This window comes from Ichthyophthirius multifiliis (genome assembly GCF_000220395.1).
Source record: "Ichthyophthirius multifiliis unplaced genomic scaffold scaff_1120509251069, whole genome shotgun sequence".
Lineage (NCBI taxonomy): Eukaryota > Ciliophora > Oligohymenophorea > Hymenostomatida > Ichthyophthirius > Ichthyophthirius multifiliis.
Window position 1 is genome coordinate 112547 of NW_004086233.1, and position 16735 is coordinate 129281.

A 16735-nucleotide genomic window follows, 5' to 3' on the forward strand; every position below is an offset into this window, starting at 1 on the left:
ATATATATATATATATATATATATATATATTCTTTTTTATAGAAAAAGATCAATATATTGGTTTAAATGCAAACTTTACAGAATAATAATTAAGTGATGTTTTTAATTTTATTTCTCTATTTGAATTCGATTATTTTTATGAAACCAAAAAGAAGAAATTAAATAGTCCTTATTCTTTGGCTAGTTAAGGATATAATAAAATTTCAAAAGTAATTTATTTTTTAAAATTATTTTAATATAAATATATAAACAGGATATTATTTTTGAATAATTAATATTTAATTACATTTTTGATAATAAATAATCATTAAATTTATAAATTGTTCTATATTAATATTCGAAAGTAGAGAATTGTGAAAATAAAGAATAAAATTATACTTTTAAAAGAACTTAAATATAAATAGGAGTAAATAATCAACAAATAAATTTTTTAAAATGTAATTCAATGTCTTATTAATAATTAATGCAAAATGATTAACTAAAATAAGAAAATATTTCTACTGAAACTTTGTAAATTAATATCAATGAAAAAATAGTTTATTTGAAAAGTTATTTTAATGAACTATAAAATAGTTATAGAATTTTAAAAAAATAAGTAAAAAATTATATATATTTATATATATATTATATATATATATATATATATATATTTATATTTATTTATATATATATATTAATATTTATTTTATTAGTTTTTTGTTGAATAATAATCTTAATTAATTAAAGTTAACTAATAAAATAATTTAAATGAATAAATTCCTTTAATATAAGAAATAATGAAAAACTCTTTAAATATTAAACTATTGAACACTGTTTTAATTATATAAGATTCTTAATTGAACTCTTTTATTTTAAATTTTTAAAGCTTTGTAAGAGAATATATATCAAAATAATAGAGTTATAATGAAAGAAATACAATATTATATTTAAATGATAAAAAATAAAAATAATTTCCTTTACTATTTTTAACAGCTAAAGAATTTTCTATAGAATTTTAACCGTTTAAGAAAAATAAATAAAGTAGTTTTGAAGATATTTTAGATTTTATTTAAGATTTGGATTCTTATTCAGACAAGAATTTAAAAAGTCACCTATATAATTCTTTTATATCTTTGAATTGTAAAAAATGATATATATATATATATATATATATATATATATATATATATATATATATATATATATATATATATATATATATATATATATATTTATATTATAGGTCAAACATATTATGAAAACATCTAAGCTTAAATTAGAGATTATGAAGATAAACTAATTGTTGTTAAAAAAGGTTAACTCAATTGCACTTTTGTCTTTGGATAATTAAAAGGAGTTAAATAGAATATCAGTCTGAGAGTTTTTTATAATATAACTGGTTATCTAGGGGATATGGATATTAATTTTGGATTATGTTAATCTTCGGGTATATTAGAAATAATAAAGAGAATCAAAAATCTTTTTTCAGTAAAAAATATTTGCCAAAATAAACAAAAAAAGGTAGAAAAAAACAGCTTAGATATTGAAAACGTCAATTAATAAAAATAATAATAAGAGTAAAGAAAAAAAAAATATATATCTTTAGAAAGAATAGAAGAAGAAAGTAGATAAAATGAAGATGTAATGTCTTTTTGGGATAAGATTAGGTTAGTTTATCACGGAAAAATTTTAATGTCAAAAAACTCGAAATTAAATTTTAAATTATTAACAGATATTTTCCCTTATTCTAAATAAGGATTAAAAGTAATATTTCCCAATATAATTATTTATAGTTAATTTTATTTTATTTTAGTTCTCAATAGGAAATTCTATTTATATTTAAAAAGAAAATAATATTAAATTTTATTGTTAAGATATTCATTTAAAAAGATATCCTTTACCAATTCATGAAACTTATGTATTTAAGATTCCTTTAGTAATAAAATAAGATATATTGATATATTATTTTAACATATTTATATTATATTTTTTACCATATGTTTTAGGTATAAATAGAAACAGATTTATAATGGAATTCTGAAATTGTAAATCATTATTAAGCTTCCCTTAATTTAAATAATATGATGTTTTTTATATCTAAAAAATTAGAAATTAATTTAAAAATAAACTTTCCTTAAGTTAATTTTTAAAATATTAAGAATAGTGAGGACAAATAAGAAAATGTTTAAATAAATATAAATAAATTATATATATTAAATTCATAAAAAAAAAGAGTCTAAAAAATTTTATAAAAATTAGCGAAGTTCCTATTTTTCATTATTAAACGGATTTTATGATTTGGATTTAAAGATTACCTTCATTAAGATATGATACATTTTCTATATATAAATTAGGAATAAAAAAATAAAAAAATAATATGAATTTATTAGATGATAATGAAGATAATGAAGAAGATGATTCAGCTTATTTAGTTTCTGGCAAAAAAATGGATTTTATATAAAAAGACGAAACTTCAAAGAAACAAAAAAGTTAATAAGAAATAGGCGACGAATCATTATCCGAAAATACAAGTTTTTTTAATTTGATTTTAATGACAATGAATACTTTTTTAAACTAGAAAAATAAAAGATAGAATATATTATATCATATATCTTGTGTTAATGTATAAGCCTTTTTATAATAACCAAAATTTTTATTCTCAAATTAACTATAAGAGATCTAAATTGAAGAAGAAAATAATTAAATAGATAAAATTATAGGTATATATATATAATTATATATAATTAAATATAGTTATATTGACATTTATATATATAGCACCAATTATAATTTATAAAATAAAGGTTTTTAGTTTATAGTCGAGAACATTTAGTTTTGTTGTAATATAAATCATAATTAATAATAAGAATTATAAAAAAATAAAAATGGTAAATCATTAATTGTAAATCTATAACGAAATATATTTTTGGTTTGATTTTTAAATCTTTAGGAGATTTATAAAAAATTGATTACGATTAAATTAAGAAAAGGGAAGGTAAATAAAATAATATATATATATATATATATATATATATATATATATTATATATATATATATATATATACTATTTTTATAGATTTTGCAGATGACATTTTACTAAAGAATTTTTTTAAAAATGATTAAGAAAAAAATATATATGATATATATTTAGAATTATAGGAAAATTTTAAAAAATAATTTGCTTAAGTTTAATAAATCGAATTAAATAATCTTAAATATGCAAAATTAAATGATTTTGAGTTAAAATAAGAAAATTAAGAGTTTATATTTGAACCTTCTGGCATTTTCTTTTTTTCTGAACTTCTCAATTATTAATAAAATAAAATTTAAGAGGATGATTTTTTCATTAAAAATGGCGATTTTTAATTCGAGATGCTAAAGAATTAAAAAATATCTAATTTTGTTAATTTAAAAGGATGTAAATTATTACTTTTTTCTAATTTAAGTACTTTAATTAATAATGTGGTATATTTAAATTAATAGTATTATTAGTAATTGCATTAGTAGTGTAAATAAAATGGATAAAATATTAATAATTAAAGCTTCCATGGTAAAAACCTGCACACTGAAAGTGCGAAATTCTAAGGGAACTTTTTAAATAGGCTCCATATGGTAGTATAAGTTGAGAATCCATAATTTAATTTGTTTTATAAAGAAAAAAAAGCCTAAATGATCTTAACTTCAAAAAATTAACATTGCATAATAATAATAAATGACTAAGTTTTGCCTTTTGATAAATATAATATAGACTTAAAAAAAAATTGGTCGATTTATTTTAATAAATTAGATTGCTTTGTAAATAATATTTAAAGTAATTAAGCTTTTTGGATAGAAAATTAAAAAAATTTAGTTAATATTATTTAAGCTAATTAAGTTATTATTTAATATAAAAATTTTAGTTTTTATTAAAATATATTGAATTTTTCAAAATCTTATATATAATAATAAAATAATGCTTAAAATAATAATCGATATTTTGATGAATAATAATAATAGTAATATAAATGGAACGATGTATTAAATAATAATAATATTATTATTATATAAATTATTTATATATATAATTATTATTTATATAGGAATGCAGGTCTAAAGGTTTTAGTTTTATTATAGATAGTTTAGATTCTAAAATGAATTCATAATGCTTTCAATCTTTTTATAAAGTTATGGAACTTATTTCTCTATTTACTTAATCTGAACATAAGTATATATTATTTAATTATTATTTTATATATATATATATAAATATATATATATATATATATGTTTTTCATTTTTAATAGAATAAAATATTTACAGTAATAAATAAAAAATAAAGAATTAGAAATTAAAAGTTTTGGAACGATGAAGATAATTAATAATATATAAAAATAAATTTATTAAAATACAATTATAAAGAAACATTAATTAACACATATAGAATATAAAATTTCAGTTTGTGGTCTATAAATGCTTGATAATTATTAAAGGCCTTTTTTAAATTTATAAATGGAAGGTTTCTAAATTTTAATGAGAACATATTCAAATCTTTCAGTATAAATATAAAAAATATATATATAAAATATATAAATTTATTTATATATAATATATATATATATATATATATATATATATTATCTAATTATATATTTAAATATTTATATTTTTATATTCTTTTATTTATATTTAATATATTTTTTATATCTATTATTACTATTTATATTTTTTATAAAAAGGGAGATTTTAAAACAACTTTAGAGAAATTTAATATATTAAATTTATATGAAATAGATAACGAAAGTGATTATAAATAAATTATATAATATCCTAGTAATGAATAATAGATTCGGGTTGAAAATACATACTTTGAAGTGTCAGGATAGATGAATAAAACTGAATGGAAATCTTATTAAAACTATGGATTTATTATTCCTAAAATTAATGTTAAATTAACAGAAGATATTTACGAGCCATTCTATTAATATTTTTCAGTGAATATAATTAATCTAATACTATTGATAAATACCAGAAAAAATCTAACATAAACCATAGTTAAGGATAATTTATACCACCTTTATATTTCGAAAAAATTACTTTCAGAGATTTAAAAATGTGTATTCATTATAAAAGTTAATCAAGCTTAAAAGTAAAATCATATATATAAATATATATATATTTAAAAATTTTTATATATACATATATCTATAAATTTATATATTTTTTATAGAGATTAAATGGCGTCTCAGTCATTATTTAACAATATATTAAAAGTTAAGTCTTTTGGACTAATAAGTAGTTATTTGATGATTTTGTTACTTATATTACTAAAGAAGTTGCCAAATAAATATTTTCATTATTAGGTTAAAAAATATTCGGGTTTACAAAGAGCATGTATATAAATAAATTTATATATAATATATATTTTATTATTTTTAAATATTTATATATAATATATATATATATATATATATATTTATAGAAAAAATATATATATATAAATATATATATATGTATATGTATACATATATATATAAAAAAAAATATAGTGATGACGAAAATAATAAGAATAAATGAGATATTTATTTAGTTTTTTTTTTTTTTGAAAAAATATAAATAAATTTTTATATATATAAATCTTTATTTTAAGTTTTGTTTATTATATATTAAAATATTAATGAAATTAAAATAAACAAGTAATAAAAAATCTTTAAATATAATTTTAACAAACTGTGAAACTTTTCCTAATTTTTTAAACGAAAATGAATATAGAGATGGTTTTGTTTAAAATAAGAAATATATTATTTGGAAAAAGATTGAAGAAATAAATCTATAATAACTTCAATAAGGATTAAATATTAAATTAAATAATATATAGCCTTAGAGAATAGAAATAAGATATTTAGATATAGGAAATAAATAAAATATAGATATATAATTTGAAGAAAAATATAAATATTATAAAAAAGCGTTTATTTTTCATAATCAGTTTATAAGTTATTTCGATATTTTTTAGAATTTTATTATTTGTTTAACTTCTGGGAATAAAATCAATATTTTTAATATTTTAAATTAACAAAAATAAAGCTTTGAGCTATAAAAAGGGGAACACTTTGAAAAAATAATGTTCGTAGAGAATAATTTGAAAGGGTTTTATGCAATAGAGGAGAAAGGAGTCCTTTATTTTATTAATTTTGATAATATTTAGGTTAAATAAGTGTGTTAAATTAATAATTTTTATAAAAAAATCGGAAATAATACTCATATATATAGAATAATTTAATTAAATGAAGATTTTTTAGTTTTTTATAATGGAGATAGTTTTATTTATTTAATTAATATAAAAAAAAATACTATAAAAAAGTCGTTTTTTATTGAAAATTTAAAATTAAATATAGAAGTTTCTTAGTTTAATTAAGATATATATATTATTAATGTAAATTAAGTATTTTATGTATTATTTATACATGATGATATTGATTTTAGTATATAAAATAATATATAGGAAAATAGTCTAGAAAATTAAAGGGAATTTTTAATTTAATTTAAAGGTAAAAAATATGAATTAAAGAAATATTTAAAGGAAGTTTGGTAAATTAAATTAATAAAAATGTTAAATTTTTAGGAAGAAATGAAGGATTTAGATGAATTTTTTAATAGTTTTGATTAGATTTTGTATTTATTTAAGGATTATTTAACTTTTAAGATATTTTAGTGCTTGGAACTAAATAAAATATAGTTTTTAGAGTTGATTTAGGTTAGTGTGATATTTTTTATGAAAAATAATTTAAAAAACTTAGTTTTTATTTTAAAGAATTTATAAATTAATAGCTATTCGGAAGGTTTTTATTAAAATATTTTAGAAAACGTTTGGAATTTTTTACCTTTTTATAATATTTAAAGTGAAAAAGAAAATAATTTTTATAAAAAAATTTGGCTTTTTTTAGCTTAATAAATATAAAAAGACAATTTTTTAGAAATATTGTAATAATACTGAAGGAAAAAAGATATATATATATATATATATATATATATATATATGTTTTTATATATGTATTTATATATGTATGTATATATATATATTTATATTTTTATATATTTTCATAAAAACTATTAAAAAATGATTTCTTTTAATAAACCTAAAACTATTTATAATGAGAAATATGCAAAAATATGTACATTAGGATAAGGAGCATATGCAAAAGTTTATGCATGTAAATTATTAAAGACATTAAATTAAGGAAAATCTTAAGATAATATATGCACATTAGATAAAATATTTAAGAAATAAAACCATAAATTAAAAGAAGGAGATATTTATGCAATAAAGAAATTCAAAAGTAAAGATGAACATAATTAAACTGGATTAGAATTAGATTAAATTCGAGAAATTAAATTTATGTAATTATTATAACATCCTAATATAGTTTAAGTATTTAATGAAAAATATATATATAATTATATAATATATATATATATATATATATAAATATAATATATTTATTCTTATATATTATCAAGACAGTTGATATATTTTTTAGATCAAAAAAAAATATAAGAAAACAAAAACAATAATAATAAAAAAGATGAAAAACTAATAACTAATATTATGATAGTTATGCCAATTTATATAAGTATAGATAGATTAAGAGAATGTTTTTAATACTTTAAAGAAAACGATTATAAAGTTATTTTTAAATAGATTTTATAAGGAATAAGTTACCTTCATTAAAATTTCATATTACATAGAGTAATAAATAATATATAAATAATCTTTAATTATATTATATAAAAATTAAATATATAATAATATAAATTTATTTTATTTCCATATATATTATTTCAGGATATTAAATGGGAAAATCTCCTTATTGACAAAGATGGAAATATTGTCATTACAGATTTCGGACTTTCAAGAGAATTCGGTTCTCCAGAAAGGGCTTTAACAGCAAATACATACACTGTAAATTATCGACCACCTGAGATTATTCTTGGAAGCACTTAATATGGCCCGAAGAGTGATATGTGGGCACTCGGAGTTGTTTTTATAGAAATTTTAATGAAGTTATAATATTTGTTTTTCTCTATAAATGGTAATTCGACTGAAGTTTTATAGAAAATTTATGCTTTAAGGGGTACACCAAGCCCTGATATATGGGAAGGTTATGATAAATTGCCTTGGAAGATTGAATTTACGGAATGTAATGCAAAAAACTTATCTAAATTGAGTATTTTATAAGGGTATTCTTAAGATTTAATTGATGTTTTAGACGCTTTATTATAATTAGATCCTAATAAAAGGCCAAATGCTAGTGAATTATTAGATTGGAAGTATTTTAAAGAATGTCCAAATGAATCAATTCAACTTAATAATTTCGCTAAATAATATTATTAAGAGGAAATGTTAAAATATAGATTATAATGAAATATATATTTTATTTTTTTAATTTCAATAATATTAATTATATGTAATTAAATATTTTTATAATGGATTTTAAAAAATTTCTTAAGTGTTTGTATCATTTAAATTTATTTTTTTAAAACTAAATTATCGTTTATGCGAGGATTTAATTATAATAAACTAGAACTTTTACCTTTTTAAAATAAAATGTCTCTTATTTTTTAGTAATCAGGACTATTAGTTTGGAATTAAAAATAAATAAATATAAATATATATATATATATATATTTATAATTATATGTATATATATATATTTAAATACTTTTTTGAATTGTTATTATATCGATAGTCTCTGTTTATTTAACCAAAAGTTGTATGAAATTATAATTATTATATTTTACACTTTTAATGACAAGACATTTTTTTATTTGTTTGTAAGTTTTATTTTTTTTTAAATGTATAATTTATTAATATATTTTATTTTTTTAATATTAATTGAATATATATTTTATTTGGAAGTAATTTTTTTTTTTCAATTTTCAATTTTTTTATAATTAATCTTTCTTATTTTTTTTTAACATGTTTATTCGAATTAATTAATTTCGTTATTAGACAATCTGTTTTATTTTATTGGAGAAAATTAATCATTAATTAAATCTATTCAAAAATATTTTTTAATATATAAAAATAATACTATTTTTAATACCTAATTATTTAATATTGAACCTTATTTATATATAATATATAATTTTATAAAATATTATTATTATTAATTACATTTATTATGTGTTTAGTATTTATTGTTTTATTTAATTTAATTTTTTTTTATTAAAAATATCAACTAAAGCTATCAATTATATTTCAAGTATTTGGCCAATTTATTATATATCTAAAATTATATATATATTTATAAATATATCTATATATTTATATATATATAAATAAATATATATATATACATATTTTATATTCATTTATATATAAATTTACATTTATATATTTATAATATATATTCTTACATATTAATTTTTCATCTGATAATAATTTACAAAATATTTATTATCTATTTTTATTTTTTAAGATATATGATACCATAAAATAAGCCTATAAGAATTATTAATTGGAAATGTAATAATTTTCTAAATAACTTTTTTTTATTTTCTTTTTTATATTAAAATATATTTACTTTTATATTTCATCATTTTTTGTATTTTCCAAATAATGTTTTAATTAATAAAAGTCAATCTTTTTGTTTTATTTTTTTAAAAAGATAAAATTTATATCTAATACTAAATAAAATACAGATTATTAGCTTTTTAATATATAAATTATAAGATTTTAAATATTTTTTTGTCCTATTTATTTTAAATAGAATTTTTTTTTAATAATCGTTCTATTTATCTTCCATAAATTTACTTTTAATTTTTAAATATAAAATGTCTAAGTATAAAATAATTATATATATATTTATATATATAAAAATTATATGTAATTATATTTATGTATATATAATTAATATATCAATTATATATTAATAATAATAATTTTTTATATATATATTTTTTTTTTAAATTAAATCAAATAAATTTTATAATAATAAAAAAAGCATAATATAATAATTAGTAAAATCATTAGTCAAAATGTATAACGTCCATCAAGAAATGATTTCAGAATAAGATAAGCATTTAGAAGAAATAAATGATGTAGCAAATAGGCTTAAACACAATGTAAAAGTAATAGACATAGCGTTAGATGAATAAGGATAGTATTTATAAATGAAATTAATTTATTTTTATTTAATATTATATATATATAGGAAAATAAATGATTTAGATGATAATATAGATAAAAATTTAACGAAAATGAACTTTGTATAAAAAAAATTAGGGGAATTACTTTAAACTAATGGTTTCTATATAATTTTATATATTTATATTTTTATAAATATTACATAGACTATGGATAAATTTGTACAATTATTATTTTGTTTGGAATATTATGTGTGTTAATATTCTTAGTATTTTATACATGAGTTATTTTTAAAAAAAATCTATACATATATATATATATTATTTATTTTTGTATTATATATATTTTTTTTGTTTGATATAATAAAAAAAAAATGAAAATAAATTAAACATATATTAACAATAAAGATGTTTCTTTTTATTTTATTATATATATTTACTAAATTAATAATTTTCCTAAATATTAATATAAAAGTTATTCGAGATATATGAAATCATCATCCTTTTTATTAAAAAGCTATTTATTTTTTTTGTTATTCATATTAAATTAATAAAATATTTTAATTTTTAATATTTTTTTAAAGAAATTATAAAAAAAAAAAATAGTCAAAAGAAGCAGCCGGTAATAAGTTTATAAAAACAGGAGGAGATGCAGTAGCCGATGATAGAAACTGGATAGCACGTATTTAAAATGAGTTAAATTGTACATCAGCATGGTATAAAGACTGGGGATTTTTAGCAGGTGGTGCTGAAAATTTAGATATAAAAGATGCGACAAAACTATATTCTATAGATTAATAAATATAGAAAGTTAATGATGTAATTCTGATATATATATATTAATTAATATGAATATATATATTAATAAATATATATATATATATATACATTTATTAACAGTAAGTAAATAGCATAACGAAATCTTTAAAATAAACTAGTAATTAAATTTACGGATAAGGTTAAAATTTAGAAACATTAAAATTGACAGAAAACAATATGAAAAATATCCTGAATTAAAACCATAAGAAAGAAAGTTGCCTTAAGGATGGAAAAAGAAAAATGGACTGCACGTATTTTTTATATATATAATATTAAAGATTAATATTATATTATATTTTTTTATGTATTTTTATAGCTGAAGATCCTTTTGATCCTCTTAAAGATTTATTTAAAAAGAAAAAATGAATATAATATAAAATACTATAGTTTATAAACATATATATTTATAGTTTATACAAATGTAAGTTTAATTATCGAATAAAAATCATAATTATTTATAATATATATGTAACTGATATTACTAATATTAATTTTATATTAAAATAAATATGTAATGTCTTATATATTTATATTAATCTTTTTTTTTTGTTAAAAAAAAAATAATATATTATATTTTTTAAATAAATATTTAATAGAAATTATAATATATATATATATATATATTTATATATAAGTATATTTTAAGAAAATGGATTTTTAAATTTTAATAATGAATTGCAATTTTAAATTTTTAGGTTTTATATATATGTAAAAAAACAGAAAATATTTATAAAAAATAAGGAAATTATTTTATTGTTGGATAACTGGACGAATTAACATTTCCGGATTAAATCAAAAAAGTATAAAAATCAAGAACTGAAATATAAACGAAAACATAAACACCAGAATTTGAAAAAAAACTTTTCACATTTAAAAATTTATAATTTTCTTCAAGAATTACATTGAAAATAGGAATTTTTTAAACCAAATTACTTATTGATCCAGGATCAAATGAGACATTAATTGTATTTAATAAACAAAAAAATATATAAATTTAAAAATATATATACTTTATAATTATATATTAATATTTTAAATTATATATATATATATATATATATTTAAAGACTAATTCTATAGTTATAGGTACAAATGTATTTACATTTACAACAAAAATGATTGCTTAGTTAAGGGAAACTAAATAATTAAAATAAGATTTATAAGTAAATATATTTTTTATATATAAATTATATCATTTTTTTTTAAAGATTTATAATGTTGATAATTAAAATGAAGAAATAGGAAGAGTGCATGTATAAATAAATTATATTTCAAATGAATTCTAAGATTAAATAAATGATGATATTTAATTAGTATAAAATCTATATTACGACCCATTAGAAAAAGATTTATATATTATAAAAGAAGTATAAAATAATTTTATTAAATATTAATACATAAAATATAATAATATATAAATATATATAAATTTAATAAAAATAATTTCATAGAAAAGTGAAAAAATAGAAAAAATATTATGTTTAAAATAAGAAGAATATATTAAAGTTTAAGAAAAAATATAATTTTTAAATAATGCTCATAAAACTGTTTCGTTTGATTTGTCAAAACTAAGATAAGAATGCGAATCATTGGAAGTATTTTTATAAAAATATTAAAATATATTAATAATTTTAATATATAAGTAATAAAACAATTAATTAAGAAATCAAATTAAAAGAAATAGTGACGTAAATGAAATTCATATTCATATTGATGTTCTTAAAAATACTAATTAAGGATAAGATATATTAAAATAAAAGTTAGGTAAATAAAATAATTATAAAATAAAAAATAAATAATATATATATATATATATATATATATATATATATATATATAAATATATTTAATATACATATATTTATTTATTTGTATATTTTTATACAAATTTATTTTAATTTTTTAAATAAAATTATTTAATAAATATTAATAAAAATGAAAAAAATATTTTAAAATTAAATATAATATTTAAATTTATAATTATTATTATGTAAATTTTAAATTTTTTTACTAGCAATCTTAATGAACAAACTTTAATTCGAATAAGAAATTTATTAAGATCTTAAAAATACTTATTTTTAAATTGAATCATAAATGAAAGCTTCTGAAGGTAATTATTTATAATCTTTTAAATATTTTTTTTATTTTAATAGAAATTAAAAATTAAATCGAAATAGTTAAAGAAGCTTCTTAATAATAAGATTTTCATATATAAAGATGTAGAGATTAATTACCTTAAATTTAAAATATTATTTCGACTATGAAATCATAAGAAAGTATAATAAAAAACTTAAAAAATTTGATATAAGTATTAAACTATATATATTTATAAATATTTGTATTTATAATTAAATAATATATATATATATATATATTATATATTATAAAATTTATATTGCATATATATATATTAATATCAATAAAATAGGAAAAAGCTTAAAATAACTACAGATTAAGTTCGAAAGAATTAGAAATAAAAATAAAATATTTATAGCATTAAAAAGATATATTAATTGAAAAAGAGAAACAAATAGAAAGTTTGCTTTCTATTTCTCAAGATTTACCTTTAAGTGCTTTATAAAAATTTTAAAAAGATGAATATATAAGAGAAGATCCTTAAGAAATAAAAAAATATAAATAAGAATGTGAAAAATTATTATAGGAAATAGAATAAAATAGCATGGAGTATTATATTAATAATTTCATTTTAAAATATATTATTAGATAATATATAATTTATATAAAAATATTAACATTTTTTATATAAATTTAATAAAAAAAGATTAGATAGATTAAATGTAAAGGAAGAAATGATTTAAAGATAAAATAAATTATTTTATAAAGATGAATAATATAAATAAAAAAAAGAAATGCTATTATTTGATATTGAAACAAAATAAAATTAGGCTAATATTATATAAGATGAAGTATTTAAAATATAGAAAAAAATTTAATATAATAAAAAAAAATATAGATTGTAAGATAAACAAAATAATATGCCCAAGAAACTGCATAATTGAAAGCTAAAATCTCAATATTAGATAATTTAATAAAAACTAGTCATGGTAAAATTTAATGAATTGTAAAAAATAAATAAAATTATTATATATATATATATTATATTTATATTTTATATATATATATATTTATTTTATATTTTATTTCAATATTATTTTTTTATCTATTTTTTTTATTTTTTTTAATAATTCATATTTATATTATTATTTAATATTTTTATTAATTTATTATTTTGTTATTTATTTTATCTTATAAAATTTATATTTCGTTATATTTTTGTTATATGATTTTTGTTATATTTTCACATTATATTTTAGAGTTATTTTATACTATTTATAATTATATGTTTTTTTATTAAATAAATTTGTTTAGTTATTCTATTTCTTATATTTTATTTTTTAAAATAATGTTTTTTTATTTAACTTCATGATATAATTTCAAATATTATGTAGATACATCATATTCAAAATATTTTTTGAATTAATTTGTTTCTTTTTCTTATTATGTATTTAATTCTTTTGAAATAATTCTGATTCCACAAATTTTATTTTCCATTTTTTTTTTTTCTTTTTTATATAATCAAATAATTTATAAACATAATATAAATTATTTAATTAATTTATTAAAATAAAAAAATTTAAAATAAAAAAAATATTAGAAAGATTTAAATTAATTATTTATATACAAAAAATAAAATTTAAAAATAATCCTATATATATTATTTAAATTAAAAATTATTATATATATTATATTTTTTTATATATATGTTCTATAAAAATGTTCATGTTCATGTTTATTCTTATTCTTTTTCATCTTATTCATCTATCCATTATATTCTTTTCCCATCTTCCCATATCCCGTTTTTAATAGTTCCATCAGTTAAAACATATCGTCCTTTTCCGTGTTATTTCCCATTTTTCCATTCACCTTTATATCTTCTATTATCTGCCCAACTATAAACTCCGTAACCCTTTATAAAAAAAACTTATATTTATAAAATAAATTCTAAATAAATTAAATACTTATTTTTTATCATTAAAGTATTATCCTTCATAAGATCTACCATCTTTCCATGTATATTTACCCTAACCATGCATATTGTTGTTTAACCATTCACCATCATATTATCTTCCATCTGACCATTAATACATACCCTATATTTAATAGAGAATATAATTAAATATATATATATATATGTTGTTAAATAAATTTTATATATATTAATTTTTATTAAAGATTTTTTTATTATCTATGTAATTTATATAAAATTTAATTAAAATATATCCCCAAATAAACAATATTTATAAATTTTATTTTTTATATCTTGCTAAAAATAGATATATATATACTTTTCCGCGTATTTTATTATCATGCCATTCACCAACATATTTTGAACTAAATATATATATATATATATATATATATATATATATATATATATATATTATATATATATATTATTACCAATCTGCCCATATATAAACACCATGGCCTTCTTTTTTTCCATTTACATATTCTCCTTCATATTTAGAATTATCTTTCCATGTTTCTATTCCATGTCCATGTTATAGATCATCTTTCCAATATCCCTCATATTTTGCACCATTTACATGTACATATATACCATATCCATTAGCTTTATCTTAATACCATTCGCCTTCGAATATATCACCATCAACATGATAGAATTTACCTTTTCCATGCGCTTTATTGTTTTACCATTATCCTTCGTATTTTGCACCGTCAACCCATTTTTATATTCCGAAACCGTCTCTCATACTACCTTTCCATTCGCCATCATATATGGCTCCACTTTTAAATACATATGGTTCACGTTTTTCCCTTTTTTCACATATATTATTTTCGTTTGTGTTTTCTGATTGTTTTTCTGTTTCTTTTATTATTTCGAAAAAAGAGTTTTCGTTTTTCCGCGAATAATTTTGTTCGAGTTCACTTTTGGATTATTATTCTTCTTCTTGTTCAATGATTAATTTTTAATTTTATATATTTTCATCTTTTTGAACAGTCTATAATGAGATGATTGGGGGAGGAAGATTATCTATTTATTCCTTATATTTTTCATTTATTTGTTATTCATCGCATGTATTATGTTTTAATGTTTTTTCAGTATTTTCTTTTATTTATAATTATTGTAATTCAACTTATTCCTTTATTTTTTTTTATTTTCTTAGAATTTTTTTTTTTCTGTGAAAATGATTTTTTTTTGTTTTTTACTGTTTAAGAAGATTTTATTTCTATTTATAAATCGGTTTTACATGGGACACATGCGCATTAATTTTCCCATATTTTATTTTTATCGTATAATTTTTATTAATTAAATGTAAAAAATATTATATAAATAATATAAAATTATAAATATTAGTATAAATATTATACATATATAGATTTTTATATATATTTTTTTAAATTTTATATATTTATTCAATTCATTCATTTTTAATGATAATATAGATATAAATATAAATATATATATATATATATATATATATATATATATTTATTATTAGAATTATATTTAAAATAATATTAAAAATATTTTTTCATTAAAATTATGATTAGAATGAATTATAAATCATTATAGATATTATGAATTAATAATATTAAATTTTAAAAATAAAAAAAAAAATATAGATTTTGTACATTTGAAAAAAAAAATATATAATTAAACTAAATTATTGAAATAAATATTAAAATATAATAAATTTCATAAAAAGAAAAATTATTTGTATAAATTTTAAATAAATATATTGTATGCATATTATTATAAAATTA

General features: G+C 15.5%; 3 protein-coding genes across 3 annotated transcripts, besides 47 other annotated features; 2 read left to right on the plus strand and 1 right to left on the minus strand. All coding sequences in view use genetic code 6, as the record gives it.

Moving 5' to 3' along the window:
* Window positions 1–30: part of a microsatellite that runs on past the window's edge.
* Window positions 31–604: 574 nt separating this feature from the next.
* Window positions 605–674: a microsatellite.
* Window positions 675–1129: 455 nt separating this feature from the next.
* Window positions 1130–1221: a microsatellite.
* A 1483-nt stretch (window positions 1222–2704) lies between these two features.
* Window positions 2705–2739: a microsatellite.
* Window positions 2740–2986: 247 nt separating this feature from the next.
* Window positions 2987–3044: a microsatellite.
* Window positions 3045–4007: 963 nt separating this feature from the next.
* Window positions 4008–4058: a microsatellite.
* A 150-nt stretch (window positions 4059–4208) lies between these two features.
* Window positions 4209–4245: a microsatellite.
* A 269-nt stretch (window positions 4246–4514) lies between these two features.
* Window positions 4515–4551: a microsatellite.
* Window positions 4520–4589: a microsatellite.
* Window positions 4529–4623: a microsatellite.
* Window positions 4615–4661: a microsatellite.
* Window positions 4619–4690: a microsatellite.
* Window positions 4691–5114: 424 nt separating this feature from the next.
* Window positions 5115–5185: a microsatellite.
* Window positions 5119–5177: a microsatellite.
* Window positions 5186–5351: 166 nt separating the features above from the next.
* Window positions 5352–5492: a microsatellite.
* A 74-nt stretch (window positions 5493–5566) lies between these two features.
* Window positions 5567–5600: a microsatellite.
* Window positions 5601–6963: 1363 nt separating this feature from the next.
* Window positions 6964–7055: a microsatellite.
* Window positions 7056–7110: 55 nt separating this feature from the next.
* IMG5_137800 (protein kinase domain protein) lies at window positions 7111–8381 on the plus strand (the record flags this gene model as incomplete). The annotated part of the gene is made up of 2 exons (XM_004031773.1): window positions 7111–7170; window positions 7803–8381. The coding sequence occupies 2 exons, from the start codon at window positions 7111–7113 to the stop codon at window positions 8379–8381; spliced, it is 639 nt and encodes a 212-aa protein (XP_004031821.1).
* Window positions 7403–7456: a microsatellite.
* A 238-nt stretch (window positions 8382–8619) lies between the features above and the next one.
* Window positions 8620–8671: a microsatellite.
* Window positions 8672–9232: 561 nt separating this feature from the next.
* Window positions 9233–9289: a microsatellite.
* Window positions 9248–9297: a microsatellite.
* Window positions 9254–9370: a microsatellite.
* Window positions 9371–9808: 438 nt separating this feature from the next.
* Window positions 9809–9903: a microsatellite.
* A 94-nt stretch (window positions 9904–9997) lies between these two features.
* Window positions 9998–14003, plus strand: IMG5_137810 (hypothetical protein; the record flags this gene model as incomplete). Its single annotated transcript, XM_004031774.1, has 13 exons — window positions 9998–10122; window positions 10174–10228; window positions 10712–10924; window positions 11006–11175; window positions 11820–11889; window positions 11992–12087; window positions 12133–12291; window positions 12376–12688; window positions 12939–13034; window positions 13078–13232; window positions 13353–13609; window positions 13707–13851; window positions 13899–14003. The coding sequence occupies 13 exons, from the start codon at window positions 9998–10000 to the stop codon at window positions 14001–14003; spliced, it is 1959 nt and encodes a 652-aa protein (XP_004031822.1).
* Window positions 10421–10468: a microsatellite.
* Window positions 10934–10989: a microsatellite.
* Window positions 10934–10992: a microsatellite.
* Window positions 11525–11557: a microsatellite.
* Window positions 11905–11949: a microsatellite.
* Window positions 11925–11975: a microsatellite.
* Window positions 11936–11986: a microsatellite.
* Window positions 12310–12352: a microsatellite.
* Window positions 12723–12785: a microsatellite.
* Window positions 12724–12808: a microsatellite.
* Window positions 13854–13894: a microsatellite.
* Window positions 14004–14022: 19 nt separating the features above from the next.
* Window positions 14023–14081: a microsatellite.
* Window positions 14024–14081: a microsatellite.
* Window positions 14025–14097: a microsatellite.
* Window positions 14027–14086: a microsatellite.
* Window positions 14028–14070: a microsatellite.
* Window positions 14045–14175: a microsatellite.
* Window positions 14114–14187: a microsatellite.
* Window positions 14143–14176: a microsatellite.
* A 27-nt stretch (window positions 14188–14214) lies between the features above and the next one.
* Window positions 14215–14241: a microsatellite.
* A 323-nt stretch (window positions 14242–14564) lies between these two features.
* Window positions 14565–14593: a microsatellite.
* A 136-nt stretch (window positions 14594–14729) lies between these two features.
* Window positions 14730–16093, minus strand: IMG5_137820 (hypothetical protein; the record flags this gene model as incomplete). Its single annotated transcript, XM_004031775.1, has 4 exons — window positions 14730–14912; window positions 14965–15096; window positions 15292–15337; window positions 15407–16093. Coding segments are annotated over 4 exons (1047 nt in total), but the record flags the coding sequence as incomplete, so codon positions are not given.
* Window positions 15342–15400: a microsatellite.
* A 195-nt stretch (window positions 16094–16288) lies between the features above and the next one.
* Window positions 16289–16343: a microsatellite.
* A 65-nt stretch (window positions 16344–16408) lies between these two features.
* Window positions 16409–16460: a microsatellite.
* The last annotated feature ends 275 nt before the right edge of the window (window positions 16461–16735 follow it).